The sequence below is a fragment of the Cynocephalus volans genome, chromosome 5 (assembly GCF_027409185.1).
Source record: "Cynocephalus volans isolate mCynVol1 chromosome 5, mCynVol1.pri, whole genome shotgun sequence".
Taxonomy (NCBI): Eukaryota; Metazoa; Chordata; class Mammalia; order Dermoptera; family Cynocephalidae; genus Cynocephalus; species Cynocephalus volans.
Genome location: NC_084464.1, coordinates 37,406,219 through 37,428,761, shown reverse-complemented (window position 1 = coordinate 37,428,761; position 22,543 = coordinate 37,406,219). Strand labels below are relative to the sequence as shown.

The 22,543-nt window shown below is 39.7% G+C and overlaps 1 protein-coding gene across 1 annotated transcript in view; it reads right to left on the bottom strand.

The window, feature by feature from the left end:
* SCGN (secretagogin, EF-hand calcium binding protein) overlaps positions 1 to 22,543 on the bottom strand; it is a 46,703-nt gene that overhangs the window by 14,345 nt on the left and 9,815 nt on the right. The window contains exons 4-7 of the mRNA XM_063098423.1: positions 19,869 to 19,958; positions 15,704 to 15,760; positions 15,207 to 15,284; positions 3,832 to 3,887 (exon numbers count right to left, since the gene is read on the bottom strand). Of these exons, the coding sequence (XP_062954493.1) occupies positions 3,832 to 3,887; positions 15,207 to 15,284; positions 15,704 to 15,760; positions 19,869 to 19,958 (281 nt within the window). The remainder of the gene's footprint in view (positions 1 to 3,831; positions 3,888 to 15,206; positions 15,285 to 15,703; positions 15,761 to 19,868; positions 19,959 to 22,543) is intronic.

Below are 22,543 nucleotides of genomic sequence, written 5' to 3'. Positions count from 1 at the left end.
AAGTCTTAGAAGGAAACATAGAGGTAAATCTTCAGGAGCTTGGATTTTGGCAATGACTTCTTAGATATGACGCTTAAAACACAGACAACCAAAGCATACTAGGTAAGTCAGACTCCATGAAAATTAAAATCTTTTGTGTTTCAAAGGACGCCATCAAGAAAATGAAAATGCAACCCACAGAATGGGAAAAAATGTTTACTGATCATATATCTGATAAGGACCTAGTATCCAGAATATATAAAGAACTCTTAAAATTCAACAATAAAAGGACTAATAACCCAATTTTTTAAATGGGCAAAAGATATAAATAGAAATTTCTCCAAAGAAGATATAAAAATGGCCAGTAAGCACATTAAAATATGCTCAAAATCATTAGTCATCAGGGAAATACAAATCAAAACCACAATGAGATACCACTTCACACCACTAGGATTCCTATAATCAAAAAGATGTAAACAATAACACATACCAATTAGAATGTGGAAAAATTGGAACCCGCATACATTGTTGGTGGGAATGTAAAATGGTACAGCCACTTTGGAAACAGTTTGGCAGTTCCTCAGAAAATTAAACATAGAATTACCATATGGGCCAAAAATTCCATGCCTCAATTTATAACAAGAGAATCAAAAACACTCAAGGGTTCAGTTCCCTATGCCAGCCAGCCACCGAAAAAAATAAATCAATACAAAAACATGTATTCACACAAAAACTTGTACAGAGATGTTCATAGCAGCATTATTTATAATATCTAAAAAGTGGGAACAACCCAAATGTACATCAACTGATGAATGAAGAAAACACAGTATATGCATACAATGGAATATTATTCAGCCATAAAAAGAATTATGGATCATGTTGCAACATGGATGAAACTTGAAAACATTATGCTAGGTGAAATAGCCAGACTTGAAAGGTACATATTGTATGATTCCATTTATATGAAATGTGCAGAATAGGCAAATCCATAGAGCTGTATAGCAACTAGGTTAGTGGTTGCCAGGGGTTTGTGGGAGGCGGGAAAGGGGAGAAACTACTAATGGTTACTGGGCATCTTTCTGGCATAATGAAATGTTCTGGAATTAGACAGTGATGATGATTGAACAACCTTATGAATATACTAAAATCTACTGAATGGTACACTTAAAAAAGTAAATTTTATTGCATATGTTATATCTCAATAAAAAATTCGTCTTGCTTTTGTTTTAGAAAGAAAACATATTTCTGTCTTTTTTCTGTATAATTATTATTGTATTTTAATGGAATATAGTCAGTTTCAAAAGATTAAAATATTAGATTTATGTTGTATTCATAATCATGGGCATATATAGGGAAAAGAAGAAAAAAATGTACAACTATATGCCTTGTTTGGAAAATTTTGCTGCTCTGAATGCCCAGGATAGAAAGAATTAATTTGAGCCAATTAGAAAATGCAATATCTTGGGAGTCTGCAAAGAATACTGTCCTCACTATTTATTGGCACAAGGTAGTCCAAGTCATGCTGCCAGTCAGAGGACATATACCTGGGAAGTGCTTTCATGTGGAGTAATTGAGCTGTGTTTCAGAACTGGAAGCACAGAAAAAAATTTCTATGTGTACATGTTTTAAGATCTCTTTGTTGTTGTATTAGTTTCCTAGAGCTGCTGTAACAAATTGCCACAGATATAGTGGCTTAAAACAACTAATAATTTATAGTCCTGAAAATCAATGTCTGAAATAGATCTCACTGGGCAAAAATCAAGGTGTTTACAGGGCTGCATTCCTTCTGGAAGCTCTAGGGGAAAATCCCTTCCCTTGTCATTTTCAGCTTCTAGAGGCTGCCTGCATTCTTTGGCTCCTGGCCCCTTCCTCCACTTCAAACTCAGCAGTGTAACATTTTCAAACCACTATGACCTTCTGCCTCCCTCTTTCACATTTAAGGGGCCCTTCTTATTACATTGGGTCTACCCAAATAATCCAGAATAATCTCTGTATTTTAGGTCTATTGATTAGCAACCTTAATTCTATCTGTAAACTTAATTCATCCTTGCCATGTAACATAAAATATTTACTGGTTCCAGATTTTAGGATGTGGACATCTTTATTCTGCCTACCACAGTTGTTATTTTCAAATTCCATATCAAACTGGTTTTAAAATAATGTACTGACTGTTTTGCTGCCTTGCTTCTCTGTTCAATGCTTTGACAACTCCTTCAATCCACAACTACTCATTGAATCCTCCTGTGCACTTAACACTTCACTGGGTAAGAAACTGCTAAAGAGATTAAAGCACAGTCCCTACCCTAGAGGTAGGACCATGCAGTACCACCTCTAAGGGGTGTTTGGATGTATGAAGGGGGGCTTTTTAGTTATCACAGTGATGGCGGAACACAACTGGCATTTTGTAGATAGGGCCAGGGATGCTAGATGCCTTGCATTGCATGGAAATTTCCACAGAATGAAGAATTGTCCCATGTCCTACTTGATTTTCAAATGTCTAGTGGGGCAATCATGTATGTAAAAACCCTGTTTATAATTATTTGAGCCTGGAACTGAATTCTTATGAACATAAAAACCTATGGTATTTTTGCAAGGTATACATGATATGCTAATCACATCAATATTCCATATGGTATACTGAATTGCACTGAAGGATGAATGTACTTTGTTTCATTTGGAACTCTACCAAGGTTTATTTATTATTTTTGTCAAATCATATCAACAGCAATTGAGCTCATGATACATGAATTGCCAAAGGCCACATTTGTCTCAGTCAGCACCTGAGCTGCCATATTCCTGGTGAGTCTGCACCAGGTGCTAGTATCTGACCACTTCATTATATCCTCACTGTGGTTGTATCCAAGCACTTATACACTGAAATATGTGTTATTTTATTATTAACAGCTTTCCTTTTATTTCTCCTTCATATGTTATAGTCTGGGCATTATACTATTTTAGTGTTACGTGCGTAGGCAGGTTATACTGTCTGCAGATTTTATTTCAGTAGTAAACAAGAGTGTTGGGACTGACAGGGTAGACAGCAGCTGCTCTGGGACCTTTACTGATGGTAACACACTGCAGCCTCCATGGGTGCTTGAGGCTCTTCTACTCTCACCACCTCTGAGAAGCACACTGTAGAGGGGGGGTACCAGGTGGATGGGTGCTTTTGGTGCAAGGAGCAAGGAGATTAAAAGCTCTTGTTTTCACCCAGATTACCATCTTTTGAATGCATCTTTGGGATGCTTTGGGTTTCCTTCCTAAGATTGCACAGCTCTCTCACCCCTACTTGAGAGGAACCCTGCCTCATTGGCCAAGAGAACCAGGTGGGATCCAGGGAACACTATGGGGCCAAGATCTCTTCTGCCCTAGACTTTTGGGAAAAACACTTTTGTCCCTCTTTGGCTGGTCTCCTGTGCCACTTCTTCATCAAAGTGGCCAAAGGGTCCTGGGGAAGTGGCCAAGGAGGGCACACAGGCTGCCTCACAGCTCCTACAAGGCACAGGTAGAAACCATGTAGTGTGCTGGGGTCAATGTTCTGATCGCTACTGGAGAGAAATTCTTCCTGGTGTGTCCCCTTTTGCAGATATCCTTCAAAATCTGGCAGAGGTAGCTGCCAAGAGAGGAGGCAGCTGGTGCAGGATTTGGTGATTCTGGACTCAGGCTAATGTCTACTAAGAGACAAAACTAACATCTGCTTGTGCCATTGTTGAGTTAATGCTCATCATTGAAAACCTGCCCTCAGTCCTTGGAATTCCTCTCTGCCAGCTACACCTGCTGCTGCCCTTCGGCCTGTAACTGCTTCCTCAATCACTGTCATGCCCTCTGTCACTCGATCATTTCCACGCTACTCACCTTGCCAAGTCATTAAGATCCAACCGACCATCTTTATTTTTGTCAAAGATCTTCATCTGAAATGCAGAAGGGAAAATGGTTGGGAGAAATACTTGTAACAGGAATCCATTTTGAAAGTTATTAAAACGTTTTTCTATTTTGCCCTTCTAATTACACATTGGCTTAAACTGGCTGAGGAACCCACCTACATGGAGGGAAATTATTATTTGCCACAGAAGGGATTGCATGTCAGCTTCCATGTTAGGATGGGCCTTAGTTACTAAAACTCCTAAATCTCAATGGCTTAACACAACACAAATTTATTTCCTGCTCGTATTATATGAGGATCAAGGGTTGGCTGGGAGCTCTACTCCGTCTTGTCTGCATTCTGGGACTTGGACTGACAAAGCAGCTACTATGTGGCAGAAAGAGAGAAAGAAAAATCACTTACTGGTTAAAATTTCATTATCCAAAGCAAATCCCTGGCCAAACCTGACTTCAAAGGGGCAGAGCTGTGCAATTCTACCATATCCTTGGGAGGAAAACAGTAATTATTTGGTGAATAGCAATAACGACTACCAGAGTTTCTGACAGGCAAAATAGGATTTTGCATTACGATGATAAGCTTGAAATCTGGGTTCTTGCTTTGACTCAAGGTTTTCTGAAATTATTCTACAACTCACATAACACAACCAAGCCCAGAGGGTTCGTATCATAGAAGAGATCTCATTTTTCCAAAAAGGCAAAGGAGTTGAGACTGAGACTTTCTATTCTTTCTCTATTTTTTTTTTTTTTAATTTTTATTTTATCTTTTTCATTGCACTGGTTTACGGGGTATAATTTGTTGTTGCAACACACATATATATTATATAATGATTTAATTAGAATAGTTAGCATATCACCTAAACCTTTATCATTTCTTTGTGGTTATAGCACTCAGTTTCTTCTTTTCTGGCTGTCTTGAAATATACACTTTCATGTCACAGAGAGACTTAGCATTGTCCAAAGAGACTGTTTTCATTATTAGATCAGACTAAGCTTTAAAAAAGATAGGACTAAAAGTTAAAAATTTCTGCACTAGCCACAAATTGGGAAGACCAGATTGGTTGAGGCAAGATAGAGGAAATACATTTTTTGCATGTCTGAGTTGGAATATGAGCGAATTGTGTGACTTCACAACATTTTAATGCTGCAGAATACTTCTAAATGCATGAGGCGGCTGCACAGGGAAAAAGGTAGTGAGATAATCTGAAAATATACTCAACAGATTTTTGCATTAAAAAATACATTAGTTTCCCCCAGCCTTCCTCTCCCTCCAAATCCAGTTTATTTTTAGTATTTGAAATGAATTTGAAATCCCATTCTCCCCAAACTTTGGCACCAAAAATGTGTATTACAGAATCTTTTAAAACACAGGCTATCTTTTTATACATTCGGACATATCACATGTCCATTCACGTCCCTTAAACATAAACACTATATCCAGTAAAATTCTGATAGCAATACACTTTGCTAGAGGATGAGCCGTTAGTTATTTTCTGTGACACCATCATGATATGAAGTTCTGTCTTAACAGAAAGCTGGCTCAGCTTGAGCTTTAAGCGAGTAGTGACTCACCTTGAAAGACAAGGGCCCAACTCCATTGCTGTGCAAACTTGCTCAAAGCGAAAAAAGCCCTTTGCTCAAAATTGGCTTGGTGAAGAACTGAACACCAATGTGTACATTATGCTTCTACCCATCCGATAATTGGCTATGTGGTTCACTTAAGAATAAGAATCAGAAAAAATATATATATATATATTTGTTTAATTTCCCAGCCCTGTGTGTGTACATGATAGCTGAGTCAACTCTAAAGACTGTCAGTTCTCAGTTCATTCACTGGATTCATGCTTCTGTAGTGCCTTTTTAAACATTTTCCCTACCCCTGAATATAAAGCAAGAAATACACGTATAAGGATGGCACAGACGGACAGCTGCCCCTGGTGGCGGCTCCAGGGAGGGCACAGAGCGGAGGTGACAGACACGAGCCTGGCAAACATGCTCCCCAGCCTGGCTTCTGCCTGCCCACCCCCCAGCCCCCGATGCTGTGCAGGTACTGAGACCACCCCTGCCTAGATGAAGGTGAAGTATTCCTGGGCCACAGGATGTTCCTGAGTTCTTGGAATCAAGTGTTCGCTGCGTTGTGGCAGCGGTACTCGAATCCCCAGAGCAAATATGTCTCAACAGAAGACCTGGTACACAGGGAGGTGGTTTGAAGGTGGGCGACCTGTTCAGCACCAACAGTACACCAGGCACCTTACACACATTTGAATCAAGACCTGCTGATTGCCCCACTGGGCACCTGAGGCCAGTGGCACAGAGAGGTGTGGTGACTTGCCAAGGGTCACAGACAAGATGCAGGTGAGGTGGTAATAAATGCTAGAATGGCAGCTCCACGAGGGCAGGGCTCTTCATTTTGTTCTGTGATGTACCCCAAGTACCTGAAACATATCTAGCACATAATAGGCTCTCAATAAACACTTGTTGCATTTTTTAAAAGTCAAAGAAATATAGGCCTGGAGTGTTTCCTCCCTCTTGGCATTAATTCACTCCTGGGGGACTGTGACAGTTGAAGGTGGTAGCCGTGGGCGCAGGCCCTGCATTCTGAAGTTTCCTTAACCACTACTCCCACCTCTTCCACTGCTTTTCCAAGGCTTGAATTTCTGCTCAGGCCACACATGTTTTAGTACTAACTACACGAAAAGTGCTGTAAAAGGCTCCCTGAAATGGAACATAATGTCTTATCGACAAACTCCAAGTTTTGTGGGCAGTGGCCCTTCTTCCCAGGCAAGAGACTCCTCAGGGACTTTGGAGTCACCCAGTATTCTCTTTAGATTGAATAACACATTTCTTTTACTTTTTCAAATCTTTATTGATGTTATTGTGGAATGCAAATTCACTTAAAATTATTACTGGGTAACTGACTTCTTGTCAGTAGGTGTTTTCTCAAACAACAAGCAATAGATCCAAAGTACAACTACTATAATATGGTAGGAGAGGGAGTCCATGAATTTTTTAAACAATTGTTAATTGGGAATTTCAGTGTAAAGCCTGCCCAGGGTGGAAAATATGCAAAATGAAGAATACAGGTTCCTTTCTTGCATGTTCTAGAGGTAACTACCATTCACAGAGTCCTGTGCATCCTCCCAGAAACTTTTTAAGCACACAAGCATATGCACACACACAAATATATAATATCTTTTTTTTTTTCCTTTTTAGAAAAATAGGACCACATTCTATACACTGTTTTGCAACTTACTTTTTTCATTTAATGATATTCTTGGAAATCATCCTCGGCAGCTTCCCCCCCCCCCTTAGAAAGAGGTCCTCATTCCTATCTGGAAATTATTGCCATATACTATCTCAAAAAGGATTGGGATATTATCAATTGACAATTATTTGTTGAATAATTACTATGTGGCTAATGACATTCTAGGCACTGTGGGACATACCCCAAAATTATTAAGGTGGTAGATGATTTTAGGTGCTTACAAAAATTAGAGCGACAAAATGAATATCTGAAATATAGGGTAACAGGTAAGATTCAGCATTGTGTCTATGACCACCAAGACAGAGAGAGCAATGTGTCAGAATATTGGAGAAGACTGAGGGAGAATATGGGACTTTGGATAAGTTCTGAATGAGGGATAGGAAATGGACAGGAGGTAGAAGAAGAAAGGAAGAGACACCATAGACAGATCCCTAAGGAGGTGAGTGGCATCATTCATTCATTCACTTATTCCTGCATGTATTCATTCAACAAATATTTATTGAGTGCCTACTATATACCAGGAACAGTTCTGTTTACTGAGCAAAGACTCCTGCTCTCATGGAGCTAATTTTCTGGAAGGGGGAGATAGAAAATAAGAAAAATAAGTAAAATACTAATTATGTTATGCATGTAATGTAACATACATATGTTACCTATATTAAATGCTATGGAGAAAAAATTAGTAGCTTATGGAATAGTGAGTTGAGGGGTATGATATTAAATGGTTTGGAAACAGAAAGCCTCAATGAAAAGGTGGCTCTTGAGTAAGGACCTGAGAGAGATGAGAGCAAATCATATGCATATCTGGGGTTAAAAATATATTGGAAGGGACATGGCAAGTGCAAATGACCTGTGGCAGCACGTATGTAGCATGTTAGAGTGACAGAAAAGTGTATGAGGTAACTGTGGCACAAACAGACTTGGGGGGGTAAAAGGAGATAAAGTGAGAAAGGTGATGACTTGGAGTGTGAACAAGTAGTATCAGTAAAAACTTTGATTTATTAGTGACAGAAGCCACTGGAGGGTTTCAATCTCAGAAATAGCATGATCTGACTGATAGAATAACACGACCACTCTGGCTGCTATTTTTCATAGAGACTGTAGGAGATAAAAGAGGAAATAGGGGGATCTGTTAGGAAGCCTCTCCAATAATCCAGTTGACAGATAATTATGGCTTGGATGGGAAATGGTCAGGTTCGGGGTCTATTTTGAATGCAGCCAATAGGATTTGCTGATTAGATGAGGAGTGATAAAGAGGCATCAAAGGTGATTTCAAGAGTTTTGCCTTCAGCAACTTGAAAGGTTGTGTTTATGTTAACTGAGATGAGGAAGACCAGTAGTGCAGCGGAGATAAGAATTTCAATTTTGGACATGCTAAATTTGAGATGCATATTGGGCATCTAAGTGGAGATACACATCCAAGTATCTAAGAAGTTCAGAGAAGTGGTCTGAGTCAGAGATATAAATTGAGGGTCATCAGCCTTTAGCTAGTATTTAAAACCATGAGACTGGCTGAGATCACTGGTGGCGTAAGGATTCATGTAGAAGAGAAGAGATGCCAGGACTGGGCCCAGACGTGTCTCAGGCTGGCCTGGATCAGAGAGGTGAATGCTTAGACCTAGGGTAGGAGGCAGAGAGGAGACCAGCTGCTTTGATCCAGGCATGAAGGATGAGAGCCAAGACGAGGATGGAGGATGGGGACAAACTTAACCTTGTATAATTCTCCTTGTCTGCCATGGTCTCAGATTTTAATTTGTTGTTTTACAATAGTTCACATGTCATGCTCTAATTCGGTACATGAGCTTAATATCTCCCAGAGGTATTAGCTCACATTTAACCAAACTGAATATTATCTAATCATATCCTATCCAGAAGTTCATCTTCCCCCCTGCCTGGTATTGACAGCATCTCTCGATTCAGTATCATAATTAGATTTTGTTAACAGGCTGCTTCCTTCCTTGGACAGAACATTAATTAGGAATAGGCATAAGACAATGTGTGCAGGCCTCTGCTTTTCTCTTCCGATTGGCAGTTCTGCCTCGACTCATTCATTAGTCATGCTTCCACTACTTTCCAAATGCGCCAATCCTTATTCAGCTCAATTTGAATTCATTGAGTAGGTTATATCTCTTAAGTAAAGCATTTGATGCTAAACCTCAGAGTCAAATCTTTAACGCAGTGTTGCCATGACTGTGTCCATTGCTTAATAAAAAGCCATTAAAGCCGCAATAATGTGACTTCACACTTGGTGTATCACTTCCTTAGAGCTCAGGATACAGAAGTCTTTTTGAGAAAGGTAAGTTTATAAAAGTTAGTGTACCCAGTGGTTTCTACAGAAATATAAAAAGCCTTTAAAAAAAATTAATAGTCCAGTTCCAAAGTATAAGTTACCTCTATAACTTAGGAAAGAAAAATGAAGTAGATTCACCAAAATCTCATTAAACTCAAATCGTTTTCTGGTCAAACTCAGATCTTCAGGTGGAAACTCTTTCAGATCAGATTTCTCTATGCTTGGCTATCACCTCAGTGCATAAAGAGCTAGTTATAGGGGCCACAGGGAAGGATTGATCATGGAGCTATCTCCATGGGACAATTTAGAATAAAAATGAATATTTAACTGTAGCACGCATGAACAGAAGAATTACAAGGTTTTAGCAATGGAACTGACACACAATAATAGCACAGTCTTGGCCAAGGAATGATTCTCAACCTGGATAATTAAAAGCTGGGTGAGACCACTCTGACTCCTCTCAGCTGCTTCACAGGACTCTAGGCTCACCTCAAAGCCATCAAAAATTGCACATTGCTGGATTTTCTTCAGTTCAGGGCACGCCATTGTAAGATGCTGCCAGCCCAGGGTTCCTTAAATTTAAGCATGAAGGCCGTGAAGGAAAGAACGCTAGGCAACTAGGGCTGCTGGGCTGATACGTGATCTGTGGCTTCTCTTTTCAGAAAAGTACAGTTTTGACTTTCTGGACTAGCTACATGTCTCCTCCCTGCCCGTTGTCCAAATGAGGTGACCCCTGGGGCTTTATGCAGCCACCATTCAGTTGTCTCCCTTCCCCAATTTGATCAGGGTTTCTCTCCTCTCTGTAACAATTTTGTAGAATCCTTTGTTATTTTCCATTGCCTTTTATTAATTTGTTTCCTACTTGGTGTTTAATAATTCTAAGGATTATTTCAGGACTTCATGAGGAGAAAAATCCATTTTTCTGGGTAGTAAATCCTATTGTGTCTGTCAGAGCTCCAGTGTTATCTCATCTTTAGAAATATTCAGAGAATCTAAACTTTCTAACATGGCTTTGTCCTAACCTTGCTGTTCACTTTCTGCAAAGGATCAAGATCTTCTCTTCTTGATCTCTCGATAGAGCTTCACTCTCCCTCTTTTGAAAGTTTTCTTTTTAATAATTTAAAACTCAGACATTCACACATGAATGTTATGGTTGAAAACACAGGCTTTAGAAGCAGATTTGGGTCTAAATTTCCACTCCGCCCCTTACCATATTTGACCACTTAAAGTCTACAGCCCTGTTTTTTTCCTTTGTACAGATGGGGTTTAAAAATACCTGTTTTATAAGGTTTAGTGAGAATGAAGTGAGATGTAAAGTGCTTCAAACAGGGCTCAGCATGAAGTGCACACAATTATTGTTATTAAAATATAGCCCTCCTTCCGTGTCTCTGGGGGGTTGGTTCCAGGACCCTCATGGATACCAAAACCCAAGAATGCTCAAGTCCCTGCTATAGAATGGTATTTGCATATAACTTACGCACATCCTCCCATATACCTTAAATCATCTCTAGATTAATTATAATACATAATACAATGTAAATGCTATGTAAATAGTTATTATACTGCATTGTTTAGGGAATAATGACAAAAAAAAGTCTGTACAGGTTCAGTACAAATGTAAAATTATTTTTCTGAATACTTACCATCCACAGTTGGTTGAATCCAAGAACGCAGAACCCATTGATACGGAGGTCCACTGTACTCAATACTAGAATAAGCACTGGCTGTCCTTCAATGGACATAAAATACTACACGTACTCAGTTGAGAGGACATCTTATAATAATTTAACTCTTAATTCTGTCCACGTACCTGTGTTTGTCCTGCCTTTGCTGACACTAGAGAATTTCTGCTTCATTTCAATCCACAGGGGCCCCATTGCATCTTATTTTTGAAAACTAAAGGAAAATTTTCAAAAATATCTCAGTTGGGTCTCAAGGTATTTCAGAATTGAAGGGAAAATTGGTCTCAACTCCTTCTTATTGGTCAATGCCCATGACAGGAATGTGCACAGTGGAGATGAGAGGAAGGATCAGGGTGTATTTTTGCTCCTTTTCCCTCCTTTACCAGATTTCCCCAATTGGAAACCTCCATAAGGGCAGGGATCAGATCACCTCTTCTTGGTAGTTTCTTCCTAAATATTCGTCAAATGACTGAATTCACATCTTTGTGTGAGTTAATTTACAGGATCATTGTTCTAACTAGAGAGTAAAGCACAAAGAGAGTGATGCTTTGGAGAGGGAAGGGATGTTCTAAGTTACTTTGAGATCCTACCCTCAACCCAGAGGGGGCACCCCAGACTCAACTTAAGAAAAGGAACATGGTGATCTGAATCCACTAGGACTTGTCCTAGACTTGTCCTGCTCTGATTCTCCTTTCCGAGTTTGCTCTGCTTTGTCTCCCCTGCTGTCTCTGGCTCTAGCCCTCACTCCAGGCCTGGTTTCCAGGTTTCCTGCTCCTCCTACCTCTCATCCTCGGCAGTCCTCCAGTCTCTCTGCCCTCTGGGCTCAGCAAGGCTCATACTCCTGCCTTGTTGGGATCCTTCTGGCTGACACTCTCTCCAGTGAGAGCCATAAAAGAGTAGAGCTCAGCACTGCCAGGCACCCTTTTTGGCTCTACTTTAGAGGGTCTGGTTTAAGTTTAAGGGGGCTGGGGGGAGAAGAATTGCAGGACATAAGGCACTGCTTCGAGAAGGTTGGATCTATGAGAAATGTCGAAACATGCAATATGCCAAAATGTGCAATACACAACCCACCAGGCACCCCAAGAGAGTGCCAGAGCTGTGACAGGGGTGCAGGGTCACAAGGAACACAGACGAGGAAGGTGGGAGGGTCCCAAAGACAAATGTTACTTCTTTTATCATGGTTTATTCATAGCTGGCTATTAGGCAACAACTCAAGGTTTGGTCTAATTTGCATGAAGTAGCCCACTGAGTGCCAGGCCCCATGTGAGGGTTGGGACAGGGAGATAAAATACTGTCCTTGCCCTTGAGGAGTCACAGGCTAGTGGGGTACAAGACCCATAAACAGCTAATGTCATATCATCCTTGGCTCTAACCTGATTCACCAGGAAATCCTACTGACTCCATCTTCAAAATATGTTTAGTTCTCACCTCTTCTGTCCCTCATTAGTCTCCACTGCCGTCCTCTCTCACCTGGATGGCAGGAAGAGCCTCTTATGAGGGCTTCCAGAGGCCCTCCTTACCCATTTTGAGCTCTTCTCAACAGAGCGGCCAAATCATGACATCTTCAACCTCTCAGGCGGCTCCCCCTCGCACCCAGACTAAAACCCCACGTCCTCACATGGTCTGGCTCCTGTTTAGTCTCATCCTTGCTTACTCTGCTCCAGCCACACTGGTCTCCCTGTTCTTCAAAATCCCAGGCACACTCCTGCCCTAGGGGCCCTGTGCTTGCTGTACTCTCGGTCTTGCCTCATGTCTCACCTTCCAAAGGCTCTGGCCACCCTGACACTTCTCCTCAGTGTCTTACCGCAGCTGCCCCCGCTGGAGCTGCCTTCCCCAGACCAGGTCTACTTGTTCATTGTTTCCATAACATTCATCACCTTCTATCATGCAATACAATTTATTATTTATTACATGTATTGTTTATTGTTGGTCTCTCCTTCGTCTGTTTTGCTCACTGTTGAATCCCCATTGACTAGAATAATGCCTGGGGCATGGTAGATAGTTAATGGATATTTGTGGAATGACAAGGCACTAAAGGGGCACAGAGAAGGAGTACTGGGATCCACTATGGAAAAAGGTTAGGGCAAGATGACATCTAACTGAATATTGAAGGATGAACAAGAACCAGGTGAAGAAAAGCAGGGAAAAAATAGCAGAGCTGAGCTATATTAAGAAGTCAGAAAGTTTATGATTGTTAGTTGTAGGGTGGGGGAAGCCCCTCAAAGTCAAAGACATTCAAAGAAATACTAGAAACATGCTGGAGATCCTAAATGCAAATATATTCATTATGTGGTTCATGTTTTGTAAGTCAGTAAAATCAAGATAACAATAGCTAGTGCTGATGTCACATTTAAAATCAATATTTAAAATATGTTCGACTAGAAAAAAACACCTCCTTGTTGTTCTTTCCTTCCGGCAGTTGCAGTCTAATTTCCTTTTTTGTATTATTTATTCTATTAGAGGGTTTCACTGGAGCTTAGGTTGAAAGGAACCTAGGGATTTTCCTGAAGCTGGAAAACTGCTTCCCGCTTCTAGAGATTTCCCACTTTGCTCTTTAGTGTTGAGCACTATTTACTCAGGATTTTGAATGTTATTTTGCATGCTATTAAAACAAATCAATACACTCAGAAGCCAAATTATTTCCTTAATTGAGATTCTGTCCTAGGATCTGATTCTCTCCTAGACATCATCATTTCTTCTCTCCAGGCCATTTACAAGTTGTGGTCAAGAGCAATTTCTTCCTTCCCGGGCACACTCACTTGATTGGAGGCAGTATTCAGAGTAGTAGAGTGAGAGCTGGGAAGGTTCAGGGTGGAAAACCAAGAGAGCTTAGCTTCCAGTTTAACTGGTGGCTTTGGCTGGATAACCTTACTTTTTTTCAGTTATCTGATCTCTAAAATGCGTTTAAGAATTTAACTTCATGGTGACTTAGTCACTTGCCCGTTCTAAGCCTTAGTCATCAGATATATAAAATAGCAGGAACAATGCCAACGCTGTAGAGTTGTTAGAAATAATAGAGCGTTTGGAAACACCAATTAAATGCCTAAATAGATCAACCTAGCGGTACACATTTTAACAGGAATCCACAAACGCTTCTCAGTGACATGTATCCCTAACTATTCACCCCAAGGTTGGGTAAGGTGAGTCTGCTCATAATTAAGCCTTTCTCTGCAAATTCCTTGCTTACTAATTAAGAAACCTGCAGAGTTTGATGGGAATGAAGCACACACCTGGGGATGGGAGGGGGTTAGGGGAAGGCAAAAGGTAGAGCAGCCAGATCCTATTCAATGCAAGTTGTTGACTAGTAGTGAGAGAACATGCGTCAGGTTAGGTATTGAAACAGATTATGAGGATAAGTTCACCAAAGCCACCTTCTCGTATTTCAGCATTTTCCAGGGAGTTTGACCCTGAAATAGTCTCAGGGTCATTTGCTACAAGGACGCCATTTAGGGAATGTGAAATAATGACAACATGGACTACGACTACTACTACAATGAGAACTAACATGTGTACCCCAGTATGCTCTAGACAGTACGCAAAGGGCTTCATATTCATCAACTCACTTTGCCTGCACAGTAATTAGGGACTATCAATACCCATTTTACAGAAGAAGTAAATAAACTTGGGAGGCTTGACAGTTTTCCTAGATCATCGATAGTCCGTGGCCGAGGTGGAACACACATTTTCCATCTGTGACTCGCCACCGCACTAAATCAACACTCTAAGCAAGTAAAGTCATCCGCCCTGGTGAGAGGCAGCATCCACCTGTTTGGTCCTGATTGTCTAGGTCCATGTTTACTTGTTTCCATGTGACTTCGATTAACATTAACATTAGGGTCACTGGACTGGTGCTTAGAAACCTAATGTTGACTAGACTTTACAGGCCTCCCCAAGGACAAGTGAACAGCTTTCTCTCTCAAATACAGGCAATCTTGTCCAGAGAGAGGCTGAAACAGCTCAAGCCAATGTTTTCCAGAGTTAAGGTTTTTTCATGCATTTTCCCACTTAGCCTGCAGACATTTTTCCAGGACTTACCCTGTGCCAGACACTGTTTCTGAGCCTTGGGGAAGTAGCAAGTAAGGTGCTTGTGGAGATCATACACTACATTACTCACCATGGTGCCAGTGTATTCTTCCAGTTTAGCCTCAGAAATGGCCTTTTTGTGGTGGAGGAAAAGGTCTCGGAGGAAGTTCTGTGGCACCAAGAGAAGAGTCACATTGTATATAGTGAACAAATAAACTGCAGAAGTCTCGAAAGGCTTTATTTTAAGGATTGTGGTTCATTTGCTTCAAAGAGGCAATAGAATGCTTTTAGCAAGCAATAAATCCAAGAACGGAGGGCTGTCACTGTTTGAAGGGAGCTCATGGAACCCAGAGGATAGATAGCTCCGGGCATGAAAACAAGTGTCATAAGTGCTCGACTATTCCCAGAGAGAACGATGTGAATTGCACTTTCTAAACCTTTTAACATGAAAACATTTTTTAAAAAAGTAACAAATTCAAATCCATGTTTCTTGGGCCCATGGAAATCAAACTCATGATAGACATATATCAAATTCCCAATGATGAATAAACCTACCCTTATCCAGTGACATTTCCCAGTGACACTTACACGAAGCTCGGCAGCTGATATAAAGCCACTGCTGTCAGCATCATATTTACGCCAAATCTGAAATACACAAAAGTTGTCAATCTATTTATCCTCAGATAAGTTGGGATTGATTTATGCTGGTGTCTGCCATGGTTCCGCATCTGAAAACAGTACTTAACTAGATGAAAGGGGGCTGGCTGGTTGCTCACTTGGTAGAGCATGCTGCTGAAAACACCAAGGTTAAGGGTTCAGAACTCCACACCAGCCAGCAACAAAAAAAAAAAGAGAGAGAGAGAGACTTTCTATAGGAATTTTTAGGCTTTTTTGGCGACAGCAATTGTTTAGGCAAAACTTACAGGAAATGGATCACTGCATCCACTTGGAGCCACTTAATAGGATCACAGTGTTTCATCGAAAGGGTTCTCTAGGAATGCTCAGAATGGAAAGATAAGAAGAGATGAACTTCAATTTGGGACAATATGGGAAACAAAGAAACCTTCACTGTATTAAATACCTAAAAATGCAAGATGCTACTATAAAAACAACTCTTCAAATATATAACTGAGCTGACAAGAAAGCGAGAGGACTTCTGAGAGGCCCAACATGATAGAAAAGCATAAACCTGGAGAGCTAATGTAGGACTGAAAACAAAGCTTGTCCCAGGTATATCTGGTCCCTGGCAGCACAGCCTGTGGCTTTATCAGAAAACTGCACACCTGGTAGACAGGGGACAAATTCTGGGGCCCACACAAGGTAGGAAATCAGATTAAGGCACCTACTTGAAACTAAAATTCCAAAAAGTGAAACCTTAATGAAAGAGTGACTAAAAAAAAAAAAAAAAAAGATACACTATAGAAAAGTCCCCTAAGGAATCTTGCCTATGTGGCCTTGGCTTTGTCTGGGTGGAGGGAATAAAATGTTTCTAATAATTCACAGTGACTAAGCCATCCTTCTCACTGGTTTGAAACCAGCATTCACCCAGCTAAAGACACAATTACTGAACTGGAAGACAGAACAGCTGAAAATCTTTGAGGAAAGCACTGAACTACTTTCTTTAATAAGTGCTGTTACTCTGAGCACCTCTGATTGTTCCTTGGACAAGCCTCACATCAACTGGCAAGCTCCTTAACTCCTCCACAAAAGGAAAAGTAGCACTAAGTTTTGTTTTGTTTCAGTTGGAAGATTTTCCTTAGATCCTAAATGGGTCGCCTGGGTTACCAACTGCAGGGACCATAATTCTAGACCACAATCAGGGCCCTGACCGCAGACCCTGCAGAGAGAGCGGGAAGTGTTGATTCTGATGCTGTCCCTGTCATTTATGTCTGAAGTTTACCGGACTTACAAAATCAATGAGTTAAATGTGATTTACCTTCTGACATTTATTGTGTGAATATACCAAAACTATGAGAATTTAAAATAATAAAGAACACATTATACATGCTTTTTAATACTATTCTCCAAGGCTTTTTTATTTAAATTATCTTATAGTTTTACTATAGCTGAGCCATTGGAGGGCCAAAGATTTTTATGTGAACAATCAGCAGGTCTATCTTTAAAGAATGAAAGCAAAGTCTAGACAAACAGAAACAGAATGTATTACCCTCAGACTTGTAGTTAAGGATATACTCTAGGAAGAAGGAAGCACATGACGAAGGGAATTAAGAAACAAAAAGAAATGGTGAAAGAAGTCAATGGTAAACATGTGGACAAATTGAAACAAATCTTGGCTATATAAAATTTGTAGAGTCAAAGAAAACAAGGTAGGGCCGAGCCCATGGCGCACTCGGTAGAGTGCTGCGCTGGGAGCGCGGCGACGCTCCCGCTGCCGCGGGTTCGGATCCTATATAGGAATGACCGGTGCACTCACTGGCTGAGTGCCGGTCACGAAAAAACGACAAAAAAAAAAAAAAATAAAATAAAATAAAAAAATAAAGAAAACAAGGTAGAATTGATATTCTGGACAATAGTGGCATGTAAGCTAGTAGGTATGTATTAAGAGTTCAAGTGTGTTAAGGTCCTATGGTTCAGGAGAAAAGTAAAGACATTAACTTAAAATTTCTTAAAATATATAGGATAGTAATGGGTTATAACAAATTTAATTTAAAAAAAAACTCAAGAATCCACAATGATATAAAAAAAAAAGTTGGGTAGAGAAGGGGAAAGCACTTTTTGCAGAATAAGTTGACAAACTACAAGGGAGGGGAAAAAATGTAATTTTTTCTTTTAAAAAAAGGAAGGCTCCTTAGTGCCATTTCCTTTTCCCATTTCTCAAAATTATTAAAGACTAACATTTATTACATTATAAAGGCCTAACATTTTAGTATCTTTTTTTTTTTGTATTATTAAAGTAAATCATAGGTTTAGGGTTCAGATCCCCATATCAGCCAGCCACCAAAAAAAAAAAAAAAAGTAAATCATGTTTATTGTACAAAATTAATTAAATACAAGTGGAAGAGAATTATAATCTCTAAAAATTCCTACCCCAGAGATAATTACTTATCATTTCTATTTCTATGTGTTTCTTTTCCAGCATATTTCTATTACATACAGAACAAACTGAATTGGAGGTCATACTGTCTATACACTTGGGTGATCTATTTATTATTTCCATTTAAAATTTTTTGTGAGCATTTTAAAACACAATTAAACAACCAATATTTATCTTTTGTGTATTTACCTACTGTCTTATTTATGCAGGTGTTAGGGTGAGTGCTTTTTTAAACAAAGTTAAAAACAGACTGCATATATAATTTTGTTTCTTAATATTATATTGCATCTTCTCCATGTCATTAAATATTCTTTGAAAACTTGATCTTTAATGATACCTAATTTTCAATGATGGGGGTTTTTTTCTAATGAATCTCCAGTACCTAGAACAGTGCCTGGAATAGTGCAGTGCTCATAAGTATTTGTGGAATGAATGAATTCTATGAATGTATCATAATTTACCTAACTTTTTCTTCTTTGTTAGACATTTGTGTTATTTTCAGTTTTAACTGTAAGTACCATTGCAACATTTAATGAACATCATTGTATAGCAAACTTTTGTCTGTATCTCTGATTATATCCATAAGATAGATGCCTGAAGAAGTAGAATTATTATGTCAAAGGGAAAAAAAAATTTTTTTTAATTAACTCTGGATAATGAAATTTTAAAGCATCCTGATTGAATTTTTGCAGAATTAGTTTCCATAAAATTATCCCACAGTGCATGCCTACCAACAGAGCACAAAGAACAATCTCAAGGCTTCCTTGCCAGCACTGCATATTTTTGTGGATCCTCTTAAAATCTTTACCATTTAGTAACAAAATTAGTTGTTTTAATTTACATTTCTTGGATTACTGGCATATCTTTATGGTTCATTCAGATTTCTTCTGTGAATGACCTATGCATGTGATTTTCCAATTTTACATAAAGATAAACAAAATAGTGCAAAGGGATGCTAAGTTATCATCTCCTAAATGGGGACGTGGTAAATATTTCAGGAATGGGAACCTGGGTGCAGTGGCTGTGTAGAATCTGCTGCTCTGGCTGTTGGTCCTTCTTCACCAACAGAGCAGTATTACCTAGGGGCTGAGGGAGGGGTACCCCACAGGGAAAGAGACTAGAGGGGCCATTGATTCTGCCTTTAGTTTTTACTTGAGCCCAGTGGTTGCAAACAGAAGGCCCACTGGCTGGATCAACACTCTAGTAAATTATGTTTGTACCGAACCATGCCTTCAAAGCTAGAATTAGCTGCCGACATTTAAAAATAGGTAGTTTCACATAGAGTCTAGATTTCTAGACAAGACTCACAAAAGGCAACAGTTTGCTGAAGCTCCACAGGGCTAATGGCTTTAGATGGGGCACATGCTCTCCAGCCTCCACAGTTCCCCACCTCCACCCCTCCCACCCTCCCTTTGTATTTTTCAGCACACATGCCTGGCCCCCTGTCTAAGCCTTCCTCCAGCATAAGCTAAAGGAGTCTATCAGCTCAGGAACAGCCCAGACCAGGGCTGAGAAAGCACATTGAGGTTTGGGGCCAAAGTCCTGGCTCATCACTAAGGGATTCTTTGCTTCATCTTTTCCTCTGTGTGCAGCTCTCCCTTGGGGACTGGGCAGGAGTGGTAGCAGCCACAGCAGGTGGCTAGGATCCAGGCTACCTCTCAATCTTCTTTCTCCATAGAAACATGATCAAACACTCACCCGCATAAACTCCACGCTGCTGTCCAAGGGCGTTTCCCGGCGAAAGAGCAGAAGAAAGTTTTCATCCGCAGACAAAAACATACCAGCAAGCTGAAGGAACAGAAAGAATAGCAGTCAGGTACGCTGGCCAGTGTCCATTTAAGGAGTGCTCCCTGGGTAAAAGGCATGGTGGGATATACCATTGGGCAGAAGAGCTCATCTCTCAGGATGGAGAGCCCAGGTTGCATTTCTGTGGTCTTGATTGTCATTCTTTGATTCACTGTTTCTTTTAAAAAGTATCACACTCCTACTAGGTATGAAACACTATGAATATCTGCCTTCCATGAGCTTACAATGCAAAATAATAATACTATCAATAATAAATGTGTTAAGTACTTAATATGTTCCAGGCACTACTCTAAGAACTTCTAATACTAAATTAACTTAATTCTATAATGATAGAATATAAAAATAGCAAATAGAAAATAATGTTTATATATGCCAAGCATTGTTCTAAATGCTTACATATGCTAACTCTCTTAAACTTAACAACATCCTATAAAGTACACAACACACCATTACTATTATTTTCTGGTTAAGGAAACTGGGCTACACAAAAAGAATTTGCTGAAGTTTTTGTAGTTAGTAGTGGTGTAGTTGGGACTTAATTGAGGCAATCTCAAGCCCACACTTTCAACCATTATGCTTTGCTGGTGAGATACAAAGTACTTTGGTGCCATATGCAAAACAGGAATGACAGCTGTCTGGCTTGATTCTTGAATGTTGGCTATGGTTTATATTCCTTTACATTATTAGTGTCTATATGATACTACCATAGTTGGTTCAAGTGTGATAAATTCAACCAGCCAGCTTTCTATATAAGTATCAGTTTGATTGATTTACTTCACTCACTCCCATGAACAAAGGTAGTAACCTTTTTCCCCTAAGCGATTATAAAACTTGTTTTAGCACATAGACAGGTTTGGCTAGTTCGTTGCCAAACCTAGGGTATTGCAGCATATATTGTCTTTTTTCTGAGTTGCCCTCATAAATAATGGCCATCTCAACATCTTGTATAATGCCACACAGTGAGTCCAGGGCAAATACTGTTGGTGGGTTTTAGGCATGATTAGTTCACATTCCCACTCACATTCTCCAGTTGGATGTGGGTCAGCTCAAGGACACATCATGTTAATAATAACTGTCACATATTAAGTACTTACTACATGGCGAGCACTGGCAAGGTGCTTTTCATTTACCATCTCGTTAATTTCTCACACCAGTTCTTTGGGATAAGTATAAATATCTCCCTTTTATCAATGGGAGACCGCATGGCACAATGTGTGAGTGACAGGCTTTCGAGTGGAACCAAATTCCTTCTCCATTACTTAACAATTATTTGATCTTGGCTAATTTAATTGATATCTTTGTGTTCAATTTTCTCATTTGGAAAATGGGGGATAATAATATTGATATCCTGGTACTTATGTGAAGACTGAAAGTAAAATGAGCCAATATTTATAAGCTGTTTAGCAAAACAACCAGTCAACATTAAATAGTCAATAAATGGTAACTGCCATGTTGGCAAAGAAGAGTGAAGCTCAGAGAACTTAAGTAACTTGCCCAAGATTTCATATTACATCATATTGACTTTATGCTTTTCTGACCAACCCACACAAGGTCAACTGAAATTGGGAACTGCTGTTCTAGATGAAGCAGTGTTTTCACATAGGGGTGGCACAGGCTAAGAAACCCAATTAGAATGTAACTCACTAGTGCTAGGTCTTTAGAACTCACTCTGTCTTCTATCTAGGAGAGGCACAGAGGAGTCCTAGGCAAGTAATATATACAGATTATCCCTAAACCTCACTTTGGTTTTCAGTAGTGGCCTCTTCCCCATTTTACTTTTTGCTGGAACATCTAAAATGTGTCAAGTTGGTATGATTTTTATGTCACAGGTACCTGTAATTGGAGTAAGTGAAATAGTCAATGGTACAGCAGGAGAATGTAGGGGAAACACACTACCTTGCTGCTCTTAGACTCAGATTCATGAGGTTTTAAGGAGTCTTGGGAACAACCTAATCCTGCACCATCAGCTTTTCTACAAAGAACCATCTCACTGGCACTCATTGGCAGGGCTTAATGACAAAATGGTTGGCCGATTGCTCAGGAATGTCTACCTGCTATTAGTGAGATAACAGAACAGTTTTCAGTTATTTACTATGTTTCATTCATTCATTAATTAGGTCAACAGATATGTATTAAGCACCACTATGTGCTATGCCCTGTTCTAGGGGCTAGAAAATACAACAATGAACATGCAGTTGTGAATACTTTGGTGCATCTAGTTTGATGCTTGTTCTTGCTTTTCCATTGGTGGATACGCTGACACTTTTACATCAATTGTAGTACGAATTATTAGTTACCTGTACAATTTTGCCTTTAAGTAAAAATTTTGGAAACAGCTACACTCATAAATCTAGGGTTTAGTTTATTAATTTTCTGAAAAGGCAGCCTCCTGGTGGCCATGTGCACTTTTTATATAAAAGCATTACCTTGCCCTGTTACCATAGCTTTCTGAAGAACTTGCTGTATTATTTTCTTCAATAATATTGACGATTCAAGTATGGCAGCATCAAGAGAATAGCTCTTCAGATGTCAGATAATATGTCTAGCAGGCAATTTTGACTGTGAAA